At 35.2% G+C, this 15,600-nt stretch overlaps 1 protein-coding gene across 4 annotated transcripts; it reads left to right on the plus strand.

Moving 5' to 3' along the window:
* Nucleotides 1-1,094: 1,094 nt before the first annotated feature.
* On the plus strand, nt 1,095-13,035 carry LOC129025967 (heat shock transcription factor, Y-linked; the record flags this gene model as incomplete). Of its 4 annotated transcripts, none has more annotated exons than NM_001425364.1 (3): nt 1,095-1,301; nt 11,468-11,735; nt 12,212-13,035. In NM_001425364.1, the coding sequence occupies one exon, from the start codon at nt 12,362-12,364 to the stop codon at nt 12,911-12,913; it is 552 nt and encodes a 183-aa protein (NP_001412293.1). In that variant the 3' UTR covers nt 12,914-13,035.
* Between the last annotated feature and the right edge of the window lie 2,565 nt (nt 13,036-15,600).

Below are 15,600 nucleotides of genomic sequence, written 5' to 3' on the forward strand. Positions count from 1 at the left end.
GCATTGGGGTTAAAGTTGGGGTTATGGTTGGGGTTGCGTTTGACGCTGTGGGTTAGAGTTATGGTTAGTGTTAGTGTCAGTGTTTTAAGGATAGGGTTATGGTCAATGAATGGTTAGAATTAGGGGTAGTGGGTAGAAGTTTGGATTAGGGATATTGGTTAGGTGTTTGACTTACATTTTTAAGGTTAGAGTTTTAGTTTTATGGTTACAATTAAGGTTGCTTTTAGGGTTAGCTTTGAAGGTAGCTTTAGGGGTTAGATTTAGAGTTGGGATTAGTGTTCAGAGTTTACAGTTAGTGTTAGATTTAGGGTTTGGTTTGGTATTTAGGTTAGGGTTTTGGTGAGTGTTATGGTTTGGGGTAGATTTAGGGTTTTAGTAGGTTTAGGGTTAGTGGTAGGGGTATGTTAGGATTATAAGTAGGGGTAGGGTTACACTTAGGGTTAGGGATATGCTTTTTTAATGGTGCAGGTTGGGTTTATGTGAGGATTAGGGTTAGGGCTTGAGGGTTATTGTTCGTGTTTCAGTATAAGTATTAGGGGACATTTTTAGGGTTAGATGCCTTTTTCTTTTTCAACCATCTCCAGCCGTGGACCAACCAGCCTACTCTCTCTGCCCATATGCATTCTGAGGTCCATATGCATTCCACACTTATTTAGATTATTTATTTAATTACATATGTATTTATTTATATTTGTATTTATTTATTTGTATTTGTATTTGTTTATTTTTATTTTTATTTTTTTAGGGATGGAGTTTCACTCTTGTTGCCGTGGCTGGAGTACTATGATGTGACCTCAGCTCACCGCAACCTCTGTCTCCCAGGTTTAAGCAATTGTCTTGCCTCAGCTGCTGAGTAGCCAGGACTAAAGGCATGCATCATCACAGCTGTCTAATTTTGTATTTTTATTAGAGACGGCGTTTCTCCATGTTTGTCAGGCGGTCTTGAACTTTCAACCTCAAGTGATTCATCTGCCTTGGCCTCCCAAAGTGCTGGGATTACAGACATGAGCCACTATCCCCAGTATCAGATTTTGAAATAACCTGACTTAACGGAGATCTACCAACTGCGTGTCACCTCTCCACTGTGAGGTGTACACTTACTGGGATTGCACAGCTGCAAATAGATAGGTCTCCTCCAAACTTAAAGCTACAGATACATTTCAACAGCATTCCTGCAGATAGAAGCTACCCACTCTGAAACTTCTGTCCACTGAGGGCTTCAGAGATGTTTTAACAACCTACTTTTCCACTGAAGATGGTCACTATTGGTCCTGTCTTCACTGAGTGTTACACAGATGCAGGTATGTCCTGTTTTTGAAATGGAGTTACCTGCTTTCTGTCTCCTGAGAGCTGTACTTTCAACTCAATGAAGCATCTATTTACCTTGATTATTCTCCTGTTCTTCACATACCTCATTGTGCCTGGATATGTGTCAAGAACTCAGGACCCACTTAATGGTGAACCTGAAAGATTACTAACAGAAACAGGGCTGAAACACACAAACCCACACTTACCACATTCTTGGTTACAGGGATAAAACAAAAAGAGATAGAAGAGGTTCAGGTAAATTATGGTTGACTTATCAATTTAATTTTGATAAAATCATATGTACACTAAATTTTCAAAATATGTCTTTAAAATACACAATTTATTTGGTGTGTAATTTTTAAACAATAGTAATATTCTAGCTGTCTTTCTTGGTCATTTTTGTTATTATTATCCTAACAGGAAAAGGTTAAAATTGTCACAGCAAAGAGAGGCACTGTATTCTTTGATCTCTTAAGGTGTCACTAACTTCTTAATATAAGAAGATTTATAATCTCTATAATCAAAATATAAAAGTGAAGTCATCTCTTTGATTTAAAAGTTCTCGAACGAAGCAATTGTCAAGTACATATTTTTATCCTTATGGATATTTTAAGGCAACTCTAAAGATTTTTTAAAAAACATGACAAGGGCACTGTTATCACACATAATGCAAATTATTGTACAAGCTTGGGAAAAGGGGCAGAACCCTGTCTTTACAAAAAAAATACAAAAATTATTCAGGTGTCGTGATATCAGCCTGTAGTATCAGCTACTTGGAAAGATAAAATACCATTTCATTTATTAACGTTTGATATTTGTTTACACTTTCTTCATTATATTGTTCAAGTTAGAGTAGTGCATCGATGATGTCTTTTAGTTTGTAGAGTAACCTTTATCCTTGAGATTTTGTATAATAATCACCGCAAAAATCAACAATTTTCATCATCAAATAAACATTTTTATTATCAAATGAATATTTTAATCACTGACAAAAAAGTACTGCTTCCTATTCTCACAAGAAAATATATTTATATGATATACTTATATACAAATACATAATATATAACTTTATATAATATACATATTTTTTTTGCAAGCCTGAATGTAATCTTATAATTTTTGAGTCTCTTACAAAAGTGATCAATAACTCTTGGTCCGTTTTTAGATTTGAAAATGTTCAGTTAGGCCAGGCCTTGTCATGCACACTGATAGCCTTAGCACTTTGGGAAGCCAAGGCAGGTAGATTACCTGATCTCAGGAGTTAAAAAAAAGCCTGAGGAACATGCTGATATCCCATCATTACTAAGATGCGGTAGAATGGCTGAATGTAATGGTCTACACAAGTAGTCTCATCTACCTGGGACACTGAGGTGAAAACAACCCCTGAGCTGAAAACATCCCCTGAGCTGGAATTGTGTTGCTGCTTTGCAGACTGAGTAATGAAGAGAACACATGCCACACACACACACACACACACAAAACATGCACACACAACCATACACATACACACACAGAGAGAGGAAAAAAATGGCTCAATAACATCTTGATTTTTTTCCTTTGTTTCACTCATTTTATCAAGGCCACATTTGTGGTATGTATGGTAATAAAACACTGTCACACAACTTTTTATTATATAATGTAGTACATAGCTCTTTCTAGTTTGTAGAAGAAGGTGCACCCCTTCATAAGACTTTACTGTTCTTTCAAGAAGGTAGTTCTTAGATAGCTCAGAGACAGGAAAAAAAAGGGATCTTCTGATTTCTGGGCTGCCTTCTGTTTCACTCACAGCAGTTACCCTTCTATGTATTAGAATATTACTTAGATTTCTTTTAAAAGTCTTAGTGCACCAGTAATACACCGACTTCCCATTATATATTTCAGTATAAGTTTCTAAATTTCATAGCTAAACTGTAAGCCTATGTTATGAGTATGATTTGCATATATAATTCTAATTTACCTATTTCAGTTCTTTATCCTCACATATCCCTCACTCTTGTTTTTTCTTGTCAACAATTTATTTTCATTACCTTTCTCTACTCAAAACATTTCTTTTTCTGCAAGCTAGTTAATATTTCTGTTCTTGTTCTTCGAAATTATTATAATACTTTGAGCTTCTGTTTTCAAAACTTTCACTCAAAAATTTATGTCTGTGTACATCTCTGTGTGATTATTTGCAACCATTTGGCACCAGCAACCGGTTTTGTGAAAGACAAGATTTCTCATGACCTGGGGTTGTGGAGACAGTTTTGGAAAGATTCAAGTGCCCTACATTATTTTTTCACTTTATTGCTGTTATTATTACATTATAATATTTAATGAAATAATTATACAACTCACCATAATGTAGAATCAGTGGGAGCCCTGAACTTATTTTCCTGCAGCTAGATGGTTTTCTCTGTAGGTGATGGGAGACAGTTATGGGTGATCAGTTTTTTGATTCTTATAAAGAGTACAAAAGCTAAATTTCTTGCATGTGCAGTTAATAGTTGGGCTCTCGCTTCTATAAAAGTCTGATGCTGCCACTGATCTTACAGAAGGTGGACCTCAGGCAGTAATGGGCACCATACATAGTGGTTTAAATAGAGATACAGCTTCCATACTTGTTCACCGCTCACCTGCGGATGTGTAGCCCAGTTCCTAACAAGACACAGATGAATACTGGTTGGGGAAACCCCAACTCAAGCCAAAGAGTTTGAGACCACAGTGAACTGGAATTGTGCCACACATTTTAGCTTCAGTGACAAAGAAAGAACCTGTCTTCACAGGAAAAAGAAGTAAAGAATACATTTTATAATTTGTATTTTAAATAATATCTTTTGATACAAACATGAGAAATCTTTTACAACTTTAAATGTGGACATTAACAGTCATCAAAATGTTCTTGATTCTTGGGAGTAGGATATCAAATGGCAGGTGCAAATGCATATCATTGTAAAATGTGATAAAAAGTATGTTTTGTTCAGTTTTGAAAAAAAAATTATCTCATTGAACACAACCAGAAGACATTAGAAGTGTTTGTGCTCATCCACAAAATTAACTCCTGCTTTCTCTTTACTCTTTTAGTGGTATCAGAGAGGTAGTCAAGATGATAACTTGTTTAAAGGGAAATGTTACTGACAAAATAGAGTGACTGACTAGGAAAAAAAAGTGATTCTTATTAGGTTAATAATTTTGGATGTAAAATAATCTCCCAGATTGTTTTCATCCCTACTCTAAAATAAATTGCGATTTAACGGTTGAATCTTGAAGAGTTGACAGAAGAAAGCATTTTTCTTTTCTACTATAGATATGTCTTGAAGCAAAAAAGTTCCTTAATTTTATGGAGTTACAATAAATTTTAACAACTACTTGTTGTTTCACAAACAGATTTCTTTCTTTAGGCCTAACCAGTTAATTGTATTTCTCTGCAATTTGATCGGGAGATGTAATGGTAAAATATATTTGAAGATATTATATGTTAAATAGCATGTATGTCTTTCTTGACCTTCATAACATCTCACCACTAAGCTGCCTGCATTATTTTGCACTTACCCACCATTTAAATTGTGGTTTATTTTTAACATCACACTCCTTGCTATTTACACCTATGAGACTTGGAACAATTGCTTTTCACCCTACCTGCCACTCAATCCACACCTTTTAAATTAATTATGTATAGGTTTTACCTTTTTATAAGACAGACAGAACAGCCTTGCCAACAGGGTAAAGCCCCATCTCTACTATAAATATGAAAATTAGCCAGGCATGGTGGCAGATGCCTGTAATGCTAGCTACTGGAGAGGCTGAGACAAGTGAATCGCTTGAATCTGGGAGGTGTAGGTTGAATCTGGGAGGTGGAGGTTGCAGGGAGCCGAGATTCTGCCATTGCACTATAGCCTAGGTGAAGAGAGTGAAACTCTGTCACACAAAATGGACAGTAAGGATTAAACTTATTAATATGTGTGCAGCTCTTTAATGTATTACCTTGTCTTTAAGCACTATAAGTATTAGCTGCTATTATTATTGCTTACTATATTCTTTAGTTTATTCACACCAAATTCTGCTTAATCACATAAAAGAAAACATTAGAGAGGCAACACAGGTAGTAGTGGCTATATGGAACCACATAGCCATCAGTGTCTGTGTCAGTAATGTTTTCTGATGTGCAACAATTAAGAGACTTTACATACACAGGTTCTTCAAACAGAGATTTCTCTAAACATATAGTAAAATGTTTGAAAACAAAAACAATACTACAGTAAAAGGTAACAAATTTAAAAGCTATTAGATTATAACTGTCTACATAACATTTATATTTTATTAATGATTTATGCAAAGATAAAGTGAACTACACAGGAGGATGTGTGTGCATCATATTTACATACTACACCATTGTAAATCAGAAGCTTGAGCAGACACAAATTATAGTATTTGAGAGGGTTCTGGAGCCAATCCCCTACAGATACCAAAGGATTACTATATATAAATATTTTAAGCTTTGGTAAGAAAGTATTGCTTAAGTTAGTTATGGCATAATTACCCTAATGATGTTAATGATTATTTACTTTTTAAAATAAATTAAAAAGATTATAAACTTTAAAATTGTCATTAAATTGTTTTAATATTTGCTCAGGAAATGAGAATATTTGTACCTGTTCTCTGTTAATGGTATGTTAACACAATTAAGCACTTGCTATTTAAATAACTTTCTTTTGTTTCTGTGGCCAACACAAATGATTTGAGTATGACTAAAATAATGTGCAATTACATTCAGTGATTATTTTGAATTTCCTTGTGAGCTGGATATGGGACCTTACACAGCCACAGGCATTGCAAAGCTGGAACAGAATAATGTCAAATCAGAAAACCAGTTGATTCAACAGAAAGAGTAACCTGAAAATAAAACTACAAAGATCACAAAATGCAGACTTGTAGATGTGCCTGTACACAGTGGTCAAGCAAGCAGTGGGTATTATTATTCTTATATTATTCAAACAATAGGATGATGACTAAGATTCCTGATATAAATTTGATGATGAAGATTTAGCAGGATTTAAAATGGATGATGATCAAGAAATTTTAAAAATCAGTATTTGGATGGAGAGTACATAAATATATTTGATCACATCCTGAATTGCATGTCATATAGATGGCAGAAGAGGTGGTAAAATGCTTATATACTTTTCAAACAATAAACAAATGGACATGAGAGATGAAGATGATCAGATGATAAGATATATATTATCTTATCATCTTATATAACTCATCACAGCATCATGTCACCAGCCTTTGAGAAAAGTGTGTAGTAACAAAATGTGACATTTATGCATAAATGAAAGCAACGAAGGTGAGAGTATTTGCAGTTTGTGAAAGAACTGCTTATATATAATGATGTTTATTTAAACCCTGGTCATGGTAAGCTTTTAGATTACCTTCTTAGCAATAAAAATAATGTATGCTTGGCTTGTAGGATTCTTTACAAGGCATTGACATGTGTTTAATACTTTTCTTCCGTCTTCTTTTAGCTTTTTTCATGGAATCATTAGCCTTAATTTATGTGAATGTGTAGCCTTTCTATTTTACTTATTTTAAAGTAAAAAAAAATTAAGATATCTGTACCTTAAAATAGTGGACCTTAATGTATGGAAATATGAAAAGCTTTTATTTATTACATGAATTATTATTTTTTACTCAAGCATGAGCTTGAAATGCGGGTTAGTGAAGTGGCAAGATAATCACAGAAAATTGTTCTTACCTAACAAAATATTTATTAAGAAAGAGCTTGAAAATACAAATGTTTTTGACTGTATATATACTTTTAATTTAGAACAGAATTATTTTTCTGTCTGTGTCAAAATAAATGACTATAATTAGTATACAGTTTGCACCTATATTCCTCATTACCACTGGATTTTATTTTATTTACTTTATTTTTTATTTTTTTTTGTTCCAACTGAGGAAGCTATGTATGAGCTTTTTAACTTTTTCTTTTTTTAATTTTATTATTATTATACTTTAAGTTTTAGGGTACATGTGCACAATGTGCAGGTTAGTTACATATGTATACATGTGCCATGCTGGGCACCCATTAACTCGTCATTTAGCATTAGGTATATCTCCTAATGCTATCCCTCCCCCCTCCCCACACCCCACAACAGTCCCCAGAGTGTGATGTTCTCCTTCCTGTGTCCATGTGTTCTCATTGTTCAATTCCCATCTATGAGTGAGAACATGCGGTGTTTGGTTTTTTGTCTTTGAGATAGTTTACTGAGAATGATGATTTCCAATTTCATCCATGTCCCTACAAAGGACATGAACTCATCATTTTTTATGGCTGCATAGTATTCCATGGTGTATATGTGCCACATTTTCTTAATCCAGTCTATCATTGTTGGACATTTGGGTTGGTTCCAAGTCTTTGCTATTGTGAATAGTGCCACAGTAAACATACGTGTGCACGTGTCTTTATAGCAGCATGATTTATAGTCCTTTGGGTATATACCCAGTAATGGGATGGCTGGGTCAAATGGAATTTCTAGTTCTAGATCCCTGAGGAATCGCCACACTGACTTCCACAAGGTTGAACTAGTTTACAGTCCCACCAGCAGCGGAAATGTGTGCCTATTTCTCCACATCCTCTCCAGTACCTGTTGTTTCCTGACTTTTTAATGATCGCCATTCTAACTGGTGTGAGATGGTATCTCATTGTGGTTTTGATTTGCATTTCTCTGATGGCCAGTGATGGTGAGCATTTTTTCATGTGTTTTTTGGCTGCATAAATGTCTTCTTTTGAGAAGTGTCTGTTCATGTCCTTCGCTCACTTTTTAATGGGGTTGCTTTTTTTTTCTTGTAAATTTGTTGGAGTTCATTGTAGATTCTGGATATTAGCCCTTTGTCAGATAAGTAGGTTGCAAAAATTTTCTCCTATTTTGTAGGTTGCCTGTTCACTCTGATGGTAGTTTCTTTTGCTGTGCAGAAGCTCTTTAGTTTAATTAGATCCCATTTTTCAATTTTGGCTTTAGTTGACATTGCTTTTGGTATTTTAGACATGAAGTGTTTACCCATGCCTATGTCCTGAATGGTAATGCCTAGGTTTTCTTCTAGGGTTTTTATGGGTTTAGGTTTAACGTTGAAGTCTTTAAACCATCTTGAATTGATTTTTGTATAAGGTGTAAGGAAGGGATCCAGTTTCAGCTTTCTACATATGGCTAGCCAGTATTCCTCATTACCACTGGATTTTACATTAAAAAAAATAGTTTGTGGTCCTGCCAGTGACTGGTATATGGCTTTGGATTTTATTCATAGGGAACTTATAATTGGTTTGGTTGTCTATTATACTGCTTTACATTTTTCTAACCATAAAAATATTATTTCAAATTTTAAATATACAATAAACATTTTTTCAGTAATTGTGAGAGAATTCTTAGCACAATTAAAATTGTCTAACCTAAATGTGTGTTTATTATGTAAAAATTGGCTCCTGCTCTAGTACATTTATATTACACCCTTTTCCACTTTGTCATTAAGTATGAAGCTTTACCTTTACTAGATAAAATATTAAGTGATAATTAAAAAGATACAGCATATTTTAGATGATATTTTTTCCTCATATTTGTAATTCCAATAATTTGGAAGGCCAAGGCAGAAAGAACGCTTGAGGCCAGGAGTTTTGAACCTGGTTTGGCAAAATGTGAAACACTATCTCCAAAAAAGCTTTTTAGAAAATAGGAAGATATCATGGCTCACACTGGTACCCTTGGCAATTTGGAAGTCCAAGGTGGGTGGATCGCTTCAGGCCTATAATTTGAGGCCAGCCTGAACAACATAGCAAGATTCTGTCTCTAAAAAAATTAAAATAATTAAATAAATTGAATAATTATCTGAGCCTACTAGGCTTTTCCTGGAGAACCAACTAATGGGAGGCTGAAGCAGCAAGAACATGGGTATCACAGGCTGTCACTAAGAAGATCAGACAGACATCTTATTCTTTTACATAGATAAGTGGATACAGCCTACTTTACATTTGTGTTTTTCATATAAAATTGCTTATTTTCTTGCCTTTTGATGGCTAAAGGTAAGCTTCCAGTTTAGAGTCAGCGGACAACTTTAGCTGAGCCATCTCCCCCTGAATACACCACGGCATTCTTCCTCCCTAAACTGTCACCCATCTTAGCTCCCCAAAATGCTCAGCCACAATTTGACTTAGATGGTCCTACATTTAATGTGATTTTGTCTTCTGATCCTCCTATTATTAACTCCCTCTTTCCTCTACATCCATGTCCTGTCTTTTGCTGCTGTCTGTAATCATTCATCCTCTCGCATCACAAAAGAAGTCGGTACTCCCTTCAGCTAGAGCAACATGAAAATTCCTGAGAAAAGCAAAAAAATTAAAAAATATTTTAAGTTTGCACTTTTTTAATTTAAAAAAACTGTCAAAATTGAGAAACCACAGGCATCTGGTAGGGGCACCTGTTTCATCTTCACAGAGTTTACCGATGTGAACATTTTTGTTACATAATGTGAACACGGAAAATTCTGAATTAAACAAGCACACACACAAAACACAAAACCTAAACTATATTAAACCAAGACAATCTTCTAACAATGACATCTCTTTCTAGTATGAGAGAACTGCCTCCTATAGTATGATAAATATCAATACTATATTTCCTTCTTCCACACATATTCAACACTTACCAATGCTAAGGAATTTGAATTTTAATATATCAACTGTCAACCATGAACATATAAAAATTCTTACTGTAAATGAGGCATGGTTATTTTATTCAATACTAAAATTACTTCGCAAATTCAAGTCCCGTTTTATAATGATGCCATTATTTTCATGGCACAAAGATTATTCCTTACAAAATCTATTCTTTAATAGAGATTTGGTTCTTGGAGCCAAATTTAAAAAAAATGCTGCTTAGACACACATACATATTTACTTTTCTTAAAACATTTTCTTGTTGTTATTATTTTTATTATTATTTTTTTAATCTCCCACTCTTAGGGATCCCCTTACAAGTAAGTCACCTGCTTTTAAAATCTCTTTCATCATTAACATTTGTCAGATATTTACAGACATACCAAATTAAACCATTAAATATTCTTCTGATATGACTGAAACATGTTTTGAAGAGATATGCATAAAAAAAGCTTTTCATTCTGAAATATAATCAGTTAGTTTTATTCATATTTGTCTTCACCTTAATTTTTGAAGGTAAGTTCCAAATAATATAAAATTACATTTGAGTGTACAATTGAAAGGAATTTAATATGTTTATGATGTCGTACAATCATCATCTATCACTAGTTCTTAAACATTTCTATAGCCCCACCAGAAACTCCATATTTGCTAAACAGTTCTTTTTATTTCCCAGCCCCTGACAACCCATAACCCACCATTTTATCTCTATGGCCGTGTCTTTTTACCACATAGGTTTTGCACTCCATCAGTTTTCAATCCAACATGCCACACTGGTTTTAAAATCGTTCATATTTCTTTTTCTTTTTCTTTCCTTTTTTTTTTTTTTTTGCAATTACTAGGCCCTATGCTGTCACATTAATGTAGTTATAGTGTGTGTGTCAGGAAGAACACTGGATTTATTTCAGGGATTGAGGACATTATTTTCTTATTTATTTAAATAATGCTGCAGGGAAGAGATTATTGCAGCTTACATTGTGTAAGTCAGCAGTCTATACTTTATTTTCACTGGATACATTTCTCAGACTGGGAAGGAAACCATTTGGGCTAGATTTTGTTGGTTGCTAGGAGACCAAAGTCCTCTTGTGATGTCATTGTTACTCAGCTTGGGAACCACTGTGATGGTCTAGATTACTTTACCTGCCTAGGCCTTCTGAGGCATCATTTGAAGCTGCAGTCTTGAAAACCATGCAGGCTGGAAGAGTATCTAAAGAAATATTTATTTGAGATGGCACATGTTTCTTCAGAAACTCAAGATGTTTCTCCCAAAGATGAATTAACTGGTTCAGAAGCCTCCACTAGTTCTCCAGTGTGTGAACACACCTTCCCTGGGGACTCAGACTTACGGTCAATGATTGAAGAAAATGCTTTTCAGGTTTTGTCACAAGGATCCTTGTTAAAAAGGCCACGTTACACAGTTTGTGTCTCTGAGCCAGATAAAGATGATGATTTTCTTTCTCTGAACTTTCCCAGGAAACTTTGGAAAATAGTTGAAAGTGACCAATTCAAGTCTATTTCATGGGCTGAGAATGGAACTTGCATAGTGATTAATGAAGAGCTTTTCAAGAAAGAAATTTTGGGAAAAAAGGCTCCTTACAGAATATTTCAAACTGATACTATCAAAAGTTTTCTTCGACAGCTCAACCTTTATGGATTTAGTAAAATTCAACAGAATTTTCAGAGATCTGCCTCTCTAGCCACCTTTCTGGCAGAAGAGAAAGAATCCTCTGTCTTAAGCAAGGTATTTAACATATTTCAGTTACCACTTTATGTAAAGTATATATGTAATTTTACTTTGTACATCAGTAAATATGTTAATACATGCAATAAGACCATATTTTGAAAATTATATAAAATATTAAGGTAGAATTTTTTTTGAAATTATTGTGTTCAGCTTGAGCATTAACCTTTTAGTGTTTTAAGAAATTTTGCTAACAACTTTGAATCTTACCAGTGAACTCCAAATCAGTGTACCAAAGCCACTTAATGAAATATTACTATTAATATATAACATGTTTTCACTTGAGGGCTTAACAACTTGAGTGGTTTTTCCCAACAAGCATGTTCTTAAAAATAATAAACAATGTTTATGAGTTATTTGATGACATTAAGTTTGTGTGGCAAAACAGAAATCTGATATTTTATGTGTTGCGTTTGTTATTTTCACTTGTCTCTTGGATTAAAATGGCACTGAATTACCTTTTTCTTTGGTTTTAGTTAAAGTTCTACTATAATCCAAATTTCAAGCGTGGCTATCCCCAACTTTTAGTAAGAGTGAAGAGAAGAATTGGTGTTAAAAATACTTCACCTATATCTACTTTATTTAATGAAGATTTCAACAAGAAGCATTTTAGAGCAGGGGCTAACATGGAGAATCATAATTCTGCCTTAGCTGCTGAAGCTACTGAAGAAAGTTTATTTTCAGCCTCTAAAAATTTAAATATGCCTCTAACCAGGGAATCTTCTGTCAGACAGATAATTGCAAATTCATCTGTCCCAATTAGAAGTGGTTTCCCTCCTCCTTCACCTTCAACCTCAGTTGGACCATCAGAACAAATTGCAACAGATCAACATGCTATTTTAAATCAGTTGACCACTATTCATATGCACTCTCATAGCACCTACAGCACCTACATGCAAGCAAGGGGCCACACTGTGAATTTTATTACAACCACAACTTCTCAATATCACATCATATCTCCCTTAAAAAACGGTTATTTTGGGCTGGTAGTGGAACCATCTGCTGTTCCCACACAATATCCTGTGGTACCAGTCAATCAGGCTCCATATTGTAACATGCTACCAGCAGGCAACCCGTGGTTGCAAATGCCTACGATAGCTGATAGATCAGCTGCCGCTCGTTCCAGGCCAGCTCTTCAACCATCACCACTGGACAAATATCACCCTAATTACAACTGATCTGCCATTAAAGGAGGATCAGATTATGCATGACAACAGAGACTAACATTTATATTGACAAAAAAACCCTAAAAATGTCTGCAATTGTCTTATTGAACAATAAAATTGCATGTTTACTTACATGTTTGCTTTTCCTTTATTTCTAAAAGTATGGTTAAGAATAAAATGGCATTTTGTTTCAGTGGCAGGCTATTGTACTACTTTTTACCAAAAATATATATAGGCTTTTTGATCATTTGAAAGGAAATTTGACATGTGCCTTTGTAAGTTAACTAATTTATTTCTCTAAAGAGGAAGAAATAATAAAGTCTTTGAGTCCATTTTCTGCTGAAACAACACAACGCCACTGCCTGGGTAATTTGTAAAGAAAACTTATTTTGCTCATTTTTCTGGAGGCAGGGAAGTCCAAGGGGCTGCATCTGGTGAGATCTTCTTTCCATGTTACAACATGGCAGGTTGGCCTCCTACGGTGAAGGGCAGGCTATGAACAGAAAATCGGGGCCAGACTCATCCTTTGATCCAAAGCCCACTCACAAAATAACTAACTTGTTCTCCATATGATACCATCAAGTCAGTCATGAGGTTGCACCCACATGGCTAATCACCTCTTAAAAATCCTACACTAGCACAATGGACACAGAATTTCAATGTGAAATTTGGAGGGGACATACCAAACAATGACAGCAGGCAAGGGAGAAGAAGCAACTGGAGTTAGGAAAAAATAGTAAGTGACTTCTCAAGTAGTCTGGCATAAATCAAATGAGGGCATAAATTTGGGTGGCACAAAGGGAATAAATGCACACATAAACACACACGAACACACAAACACACAGAGAAAATTTAGAGAATGGTTAACACATACTATATACTTCAGTATTTTCTCAATTACATTTCCCCAGTTATTTTAAACTTGGATTCTAGTTGGCAAAGATTGTCTTCATTGCCATTCATCCCTAGTGAACTCAGGGACCATGATCACAATTATTTGTGTCATCACTTGAATAAAGTTTACATCATATTATGCTCATGGATTGCATCACTGTCAGAACATTGTGGAATTTTACAGCTGGCATTAACAGTACATCTTTCTGATCTTACATCAAAGCATTGCAGCCTGTTTGTGCCTTTAATTACCTCCTTTTAGAGTCCACTTTTCATGTTTTCTCATGCACATTTCCTTGCTTCTGTTTTTTTTTCTCTGTGACAGTCTTGCTGTGTTACCCCAGCTGGAGAGCAGTGGCATTATCTGAGCTCACTGATACCTCAGCCTCTGGGTTCAAGCAATTCTTGTGCCTCAATCTTTTGAGTAGGTAAAATTACATATGCCCAACATGCTGGGCTAGTTTTTGTACTTTTAGTACAAATGGGGTTTCACCATGTTGGCCAGGATTGTCTTGAACTCCTGGTCTCAGGTGATCCACCTACCATGGCCCCCAGAAGTACTAGGATTACAAGCTTGAGCCACCAAAGCCCACCTCTAATGCCGATTTTCAACACATTGATTTCATGCTCCATACAAACTCAGATTTAATTGCTTTTGTCAGGATTTATTAACTTTTAGATTCTGAGTCCAGATCATGAGCATGGCTGAACAAATCCCTTCCAGACCTGACATTTGTTTTCCTTTCAGCTTCATGTCTTTGTGTTTCACCACAGTCCAATTGGAGCGACATTCAGAGAACATCACTTTCAGTCATGCCCTTTACCATCTGGTAACTTGGGTCCCATTTTTACTTGGAGGTAAAAGGCTCTCTCCCTGTTTGCCTACTTAAGACTCATACAACACAGACATCACTCCTAGGAAGTGCTTCTTATTTATCACATTACTTTTCTTGTCTGTCTGTCTGTCTTGGACAACCAGCACTGATGTAATACAGTATCTGATACATATATTTATGTGTGTGTGTGTGTGTATATATATATATATATATATATATATATATATACATACAAATATATACACACATACGTATGTAAATTAGTCGATGTTGACTGTGGACTTACAACCATAAAATCTATTTTCATTGTCAAAAACAAACACTCTTTGTGTTGTGGCATTACTTGTTATTCTTCGTTCCTCACCACAACTTTTTGTAAAAGGGTACGTCACAGTATCCTTCACTAGAGATGCAATAATTTTGACTTACTGAGGCTAGCTAGTGTCCCTGCTTATCCCTTCGACTATCATGGTTTCTTTTTACATCTAGTTATGATTTTTCCCTGCTTCTTCTAAAAATTATTTTTCATCTTGTGCTTTGAATAGCAGGTCCTTGCCTGAAAGAACTAGCTGTATCCTTACCATTCCTTCCTTTATTTGCAGTAGAGATTCGTGGTTGTTGTGCTGAAATGGAATACACTGGGGATCCAGGTGCACAACTTTTCAGAAGCAGCATTCACTGTGGATTTGGTATATTATGCAGCTTTTGGTGTCACAGGCTAAGGTCTGACAAGATTCATCACTCAGTTTTCTGGGATAGCTGAAAATGAGTATGGAGTTGGACAGCCAGATTCCTCAGGATGCAAACCTAGTGGGGCCATCTAACCATATGCATATATTTTCAAGTTGTGCACAAGTAGAAAAAGTTTAGAATCCACCACCTAAAAAGGGAATCCTGATTTCCTTTCCTGGCAGACCATGACACAAGACAAATGTCATTTCACCTATATCCACATGCTATTAACTTTTT

The sequence above is a fragment of the Pongo pygmaeus genome, chromosome Y, assembly GCF_028885625.2.
Source record: "Pongo pygmaeus isolate AG05252 chromosome Y, NHGRI_mPonPyg2-v2.0_pri, whole genome shotgun sequence".
Classification (NCBI taxonomy): domain Eukaryota; kingdom Metazoa; phylum Chordata; class Mammalia; order Primates; family Hominidae; genus Pongo; species Pongo pygmaeus.